This window comes from Vigna umbellata, chromosome 4 (assembly GCF_029865625.1).
Source record: "Vigna umbellata cultivar VRB3 chromosome 4, Vumbellata_1.0, whole genome shotgun sequence".
NCBI lineage: Eukaryota > Viridiplantae > Streptophyta > Magnoliopsida > Fabales > Fabaceae > Vigna > Vigna umbellata.
The window spans coordinates 46,289,236-46,296,112 of record NC_142168.1 but is presented as its reverse complement, the minus strand read 5'-3'; the positions used below and the strand labels follow the sequence as shown (position 1 = coordinate 46,296,112).

The window sequence follows — 6,877 nt, the reverse complement described above, 5'->3', positions numbered from 1 at the left end:
TTAAACAATACAGGGTTATCTGACAATCACAGGGTCATCAACAATGAAATATGTGGAATCTTACAACAGCTGTGTCTATCCTTTTCCAGTCTCTGATCCCCTTACCCAATGAGTCAATCACAAATATCTCTAATGAACTCAATTTCACTGAATAACACCACCAATGATCATCGTGGACAAATGGCATAAACAACTACAAACAATAAAAACAATATCAATAACACATTTCCGACCAAAACTGGACAAGTATTGCACATTAAAGGTTACTCACAAAGTCAGCTGTGGCAATGTCTCCAAGTCCAAACTGATCGCAACGCAGATAACTGTTATAGTTATGAAGCGTCCAAACATTATGATTCTGTGGACGTTTCCTATAATCTGTAAGAATATGGTGCTGTGGACAATTTCAAAATCATCAATTAAAAATCAATCAAAAATAATTTCTTCAATGAAATATATGATACAATATCAAATTTTATTTACCGAGTATAATGGACTAAAATGAATCCTCTTAACAACACCGCACAACCTTTTCTCAAAGTACATAAACATCGTACAAGCAAATAACACCACCTACACAATAAAAAATTTTCACATTACTAACATAAACTACAACATGAAACACAAAGAAATGTCACAATACTAACCATGTTATCAACGTATTTTATCGGAGCCAAAGTGTAAAATGAAGTCCTGCTCAAGGTTTGCCCAATTATCTCGCATACAACCCTAAACATATAAATATTAGTTCATCACAAACAATAGAGATTCGCCAACCACAACTACAATTCACAGCAAATACCTGTATACAGTGATATCTCTGATGCTGACTGCTCTATACAATTGGTCTACATCAACAGTGGTGGTTGGATCCCCAACAAAACTGCGCAATGGGGGGATAACCAATGGTACGACCTCCCGTTCTTCTTCATCACCATCATCATGGATTTCAATACAAACAATGTTATCATGACTTCTTGAAACTACCTCATCTTCATATGCGGTTTTATCCTCCCCTCTTACTTCCGTATATGCACCTAGGAAGTCATCAACTGCATTACCATCACCTTGTTGTTCAAATCCACAATCACAACCAACTTCAGGCTCTTCGTCACCTTCAACTTCAGGTGCTTCATCAACTCCACCAGCAACTTCTTCATCAGTACCACATACATCTTCTTCAGTAAAGATTGGAGTTTGACAAATTTCAAATAACTCCCTAGTAAGAACTCCAATCTTGGCACTCAATGCTATGAGATCTTCATTGTTTTTCCTCAATCTCTCCTCGGCACCTACTTCCCATGTGCCGTCATCAGAGCTTTCGTCATCATCTTTCTCAACCTTGGATCCTTCAGCCAAGGATCCTTCACTCATCCCTCCGTCATCCATGTGGAAAGCTGCACGGATTTCCGGGCGATGTCGATCTTCCTTTCTCACATACCACTCCAGATTTAACTGCACCATTATCACACAACAAAATTTGACAAATAAGACAATCAATTTTTACATAAAAAATAATGAATATCAAAACACTTACATATCCGGTCTTAAATATATGTTCAATTTTTTCGGTCCTTGATTTATACGGGAACCATTGCATTATGCGCGGGAAAAACCTGTGTGAAGCATGACCATGCAAAGAAAGTCTTTCAACCCCCCAAGCCTACAATATCATAATATTATTTCATCAAACCTAATTGACAATGTTCTCCAGTACATCAAAATAATAAACTATAAATCATGTTACCTGCAACACTGCCACATTGCCACTAAGAGTGAGTGACTGCGCGATACCTCCTCTCATAATTTTCTTCTTACATTTATTTAAATTCTGTACAATATGTTTATGTACATCGGTGCACCAATCGTATAGACACAAACTGTCTAAGTCATCTAACACTGCAAAAGGCATGTTACAAACATGCCTTGATTTCCTAGGAAAATAAAAAACAACCAAACAAACTAATATATATAACCTACATACTACATCAACATCAATGTTATTATCATGCACAATGACATTAAACATGTCCGTCAACTCCTTCAAAGTGATAGTTTTTTATTTAAACATTTCACCAACCAATCCAACAACTACTTCATCAAACGAAATCTCTAAACCACCTATTTCTAAACCTATGCTCATGAACACATCAATAACTGAAAAGGGCACCAACTATTGACTTACTCTAAAACTATTATCATGCCCGGCCCACCTGCAAACCATAACCTTCAATAATTTCAAATTCACCTCCACAAGGCTATGAACATTCAAACACCACATAAATAGAGTCATCCTAATGCGCTCCACATGACACTTTCCTAGTAAACGATTCATTTCAATAATGATCGATGAGTCCATCGAGGTAAGAAGCCGCTACTACACAAAAATGATGATAACTTTATTAATAACTACAATTGATACGATAATAAATAATCTATAAAAAGAAAATTATAATTTTTCTTACACTTCGTTTTTTCCCTTCCATTGAAATTGTCCTAACAAGATAACAATCCACACTCGTTATATCATTAAGGTTAATGAAACACCAAAAAGACAATGTAAAAGACAATGTGAGGGCTCGACCATTTTTACTTACACCAACAACGACGGATAATAATGCTCCACGGCCTCCTCCAGCAGACGGAAAATCCACAACAAAGTAACCACACACAAAACGACACCTGCCTTCCAACCACACAAATACAACAACACAAGACCAACAACACTAGGGTTTCAAAGATAACATACAGGATACAATGCGACAGAAGATGGAAGGGTCAAGATGGACGACAGAGCTACAGAGAAGATGGAAGGGTTGAAAAACCTACGCACATTACGCCCAAAATAAACCGTCAAACCCATTTCTTAAAATTTTAAAATCTTTTCCAAAAATACTCCTCGACCTGATTATCTCTTTCTTGTTTCTTTTCACTTTATTTACCTAATGTAAAGACGCCACATGTCATTGTGAAATTGTTGTCAAAATGATTGTGAACATAACATTCTCCTTTTAAAAAAAGTGTACAGAAACGCTAACTCGTAAGCTCCACGCACGCAAAGTGTTTGTGATAATCTTCTCTTTATTGGATACTCTCTCGACACTCTCTCTCACTCTGCTCCAACCTTCATGGATTCCCATTCCTGTATTATTGCATGGTTTGTTCTGTCTCTTTATCACCATTTCCTCTTTCTTTCTCTTCTCTCGTTCAAAGAAGCGTGTGTGATCGATTCTTTTCATTCAGGGGCTCTGGTGAAGATGGTCAACTAGGAATCGGCAACAACGAAGAGAAAGAATGGGTCTGTCTCGTCGAAGCTCTCCAACCTCACCGTTTCCGCTCCGTCGTTGCCGGCAGCAGAAACTCCCTCGCCATCGGTGAGGACGGCAAGGTATCTTAATCTCTCTGTATCTTCTTTTCTTTTTCGTTGTTATAAATCGTGTGTATCGTTCAAAATCTCATCTTTTTTGGTGGGGTGGTGGTTACTTGGGTGATGTAGTTGTTCACTTGGGGTTGGAACCAAAGGGGCACACTTGGGCATCCAGCTGAGAGTAAGTCTGAGAACAAGATTGAGAACATTCCCAGCCAGGTCAAGGCTCTTTCCAGTGTTAAGATTGTCCAGGTATACATCCATCCATTCGTTCATTCTCTTCATGATTATCATTCTTTTTGGTGTGCTTATTTTGTTAATATTGATAGTGAATAACTTGTGGTTGTTAGGCGGCTATTGGGGGATGGCACTGTTTGGCTGTTGATGATCAGGGCAGAGCTTATGCCTGGGGTATTATTCTATTATTCATTTCACTCCACACCATAAATCCTTTTTGCTTTCATTTCTCCATCACGTTGTTGTTCTTACTATTTTTATCATGATCATCTTCATCATCGTCGTCATCATCATTTTTTTATTATCATTATTATTACTATTACTACTACTATTATTATTCTTATTATTTTGTGATCACTAGAGTTAGCATTGTCCAAAAAGTGGCAACGTCATTACGCATACTAATTGCGCGTTTAGCTCCATGTTAGGTTTTCTAGAATCACATTAAATCTTCTCATGTTTAATCTCATGCTGATGAATTGATTCTGAATCAATGCAAATTTAAATAGGATTTGTTTTGGATAGAAATTTTATACTTAGTTTTACTATTAACTTGTAATTATAAAATCATCCAAACTAAAATCACATCACTTCAAAATTAATTTTTCCAATGCTCATCCAAACACACCAAAATGTCTTCTCGTTTTCCACTTAGATTGCAATATGCCTTCCTTTCATTACTTTTTAAATCTATACCCTTCCATCCACTTATTAGTTCAACGACTCTTTGGACAAAATAACCATGTCATAATATAGTTACTGACTTACTGCGTACCAGATTATTTTAAAAGAAGTCCCGTAATAATCACGTATAAAGTGACAAACTGTATACTTACATGAATTGTGTACATGTACTACATACTTCTTAACTATTAATTTATCTTAAGATAAAAATTTGAAGTTGGGTGGAAGGCCATATTATTTTTTTCCCTTTAGCTGTCCAAAATTCTGAAAGAGTGTTGATTCAGTTTAATTGATGTATATATTACAAAACTTCTAAGAGCTGGCATAATTGTTTTCAGGTGGAAATGAATATGGGCAGTGTGGTGAAGAACCTGAGCGCAAGGATGATACTGGCAAACCTTTAAGGAGAGATATAGAGATCCCTCAACGTTGTGCTCCTAAGCTTGTTGTTCGGCAGGTAATTTATGTATTCCAATGCCTTGAATGCTATGGTGGAACAAAAACGGTCTGCCTTTACTTTTGTTTCTGTGCCAATCTTTAATTTTAGATGTGCATTTATTTCCTTCAAATCATTAGTTTTTTATGCCACTATAATTCGTATGAAAGTTTTCATCTACCTTTCATCATCCTTTTGAATTCGTGAAAAGGGGATGTGAGTGACACTGTCAATATTTTGTCTATGACAGAACGTTATGGTAGCTTTTAGTCCTTGTAATTTGTTGTTATTATTGTACAATTCCCATGTAACCTTAGTAGAATGTCAGACATGCCAATGATTTAGTTTCGAGATGTTTAAGTTGCTTTTGCTCAATGCTTACTAGTAACCTTACCACAGAGCAAGAAAAAAATACTGTATTTATACATATATTTTAAGTGAAGATCAAGCTACAGCTTCTTATATGTTGGAAAGCGATGGATACATCTGAGATTTTCTTTAGTTTCTGTCAAAATATATTTTAGAAACCTTCAGATAGTATTCCTATTGTTTTTGATTTTGTATATTTGCTGTATCATGTTTTTATGACAAGCATAACAATCCTGCAATCTCAGGGATTTGTTCCCTAGAATAGTTTGTTCTTATTTCCAAAACTATCCAACAAATCTTTGTATACATATCGGATGTATGTTTGTGATATAATAAGTGAAGGAAATCATTTCCTTCTAAACTTGAGAGTTTCTTGATCCATGCAAGGCCCTGTGAGACATGTTCAAACTAAAATGGCCTATGTTCCAGTAAGCAATACACTGGTAAACCTATAATTGTTTTAGTTTACCTATTCTTAAGTTTTATTTTAAATGCTTAATCCCAGTAATTTTTAAAGTTAAAATTGTGATATGTGCTTTGCCCTTAGCAAGAGTAATTCTATCACCTTGACTTTTTGATGATGATGTGACAAGGAAAAAATTATTTATAGCTCCAGAAAGTTTTAATTGTTCATTTTAATTTGTTATTCATGTTGTGAATCTGAATGATGTCTGATTATAATTCTTGTTATGCCGTTAACCCCTGTAGTCTTGCTTAATAAATCGAATTTGATTCTTTTTGGTAAAGTAATTGTGCAATAAATGCTTTCTTTGTTTGAGTTTGTATAGGTACTTCCACATTTGTATTGTAACAGATGCATCATTTGAAAATTGGATGGCATGGGTTTTACTTAGTTTAATGTTTTTCTAATTCATTCGGGGTGCAGGTTGCTGCAGGAGGAACTCACTCAGTGGTACTTACGTGTGAAGGCCATGTTTGGACATGGGGTCAGCCATGGCCTCCGGGTGACATGTAATTTTCATTTTAGATTTAAAAAATAAATTTGTTGAGATGAAAGGAGTGAACTGCATAGAAAAAGCAAGATAAAGAGTCCTATTCAAAAAACAAAACAAAAAACAACAATGAAAATGGTTAAAATTGTCATATTTCATCTTAAAACCAATTGACATTAAACAAAGTTACTCAATTGATATATGAGTTGCAGTCTAAGTGTCAAGGTATGAAGATGAATTATAGGCTTTGATACCATACCATATTTCACCATAAAACCAATTGATATTAGGTAAAGTTGTCCAACAAATAGATATAAGTCGCACTCCCAAATTTGAGACCAGCTATATAAGACTTTCCAACAAAATCTAAGTGATAAAGGTTCCACTTGAAAAAGAGAATGATTTTATTATTTTCATTCATATCAATTACATTCTACTTACCTCTATTTGTAGCAATCTAATCTTCTAAAAAAGGGAAATAAGGAAACAATGTACTAAAAAATAATCTAGAAGATCATATACCTATTTTCTCTAATGAAGAAGATTCTATAGATATTTTCTCTAATTAAGAAGATTCTATAGATATTTCCTTTAATTACAACACTCCCTTTCAAGTTGGTAAATGAATATCAATCATTCCCAACTTGCCCACAAGATCTTGAAATCTACTCGAAGGGAGTCCTTTTGTAAAAATATCTCTTATCTGACCTTCTGTAGGAACATGAGTTGTAATCACAAAGCCTCTGTCTAGATTATCTTTGATGAAATGTCTATCAATTTCAATGTGTTTGGTCTTGTCATGTTGTACTAGATTACGGGCTATGTTCATGG

The 6,877-nt window shown here is 35.2% G+C and overlaps 2 protein-coding genes across 2 annotated transcripts in view; one reads left to right on the top strand and one right to left on the bottom strand.

Annotated features, from left to right (window-relative positions):
- Nucleotides 1-468: 468 nt before the first annotated feature.
- Nucleotides 469-1,600, bottom strand: LOC148200387 (uncharacterized). The gene is made up of 4 exons (XM_088112335.1): nucleotides 1,538-1,600; nucleotides 803-1,455; nucleotides 648-729; nucleotides 469-573 (listed from the first exon to the last, which is right to left on the bottom strand). Exons 1-4 carry the CDS (start codon nucleotides 1,598-1,600, stop codon nucleotides 469-471), a joined length of 903 nt encoding a protein of 300 aa, XP_087968461.1.
- Nucleotides 1,601-2,999: 1,399 nt separating this feature from the next.
- Nucleotides 3,000-6,877, top strand: part of LOC124822599 (ultraviolet-B receptor UVR8-like) — a 28,676-nt gene continuing 24,798 nt past the window's right edge. The window contains exons 1-6 of the mRNA XM_088113370.1: nucleotides 3,000-3,157; nucleotides 3,244-3,388; nucleotides 3,497-3,619; nucleotides 3,718-3,778; nucleotides 4,627-4,745; nucleotides 5,980-6,065. Coding sequence (XP_087969496.1) covers nucleotides 3,129-3,157; nucleotides 3,244-3,388; nucleotides 3,497-3,619; nucleotides 3,718-3,778; nucleotides 4,627-4,745; nucleotides 5,980-6,065 — 563 coding nt within the window. The 5' untranslated portion in view covers nucleotides 3,000-3,128. The remainder of the gene's footprint in view (nucleotides 3,158-3,243; nucleotides 3,389-3,496; nucleotides 3,620-3,717; nucleotides 3,779-4,626; nucleotides 4,746-5,979; nucleotides 6,066-6,877) is intronic.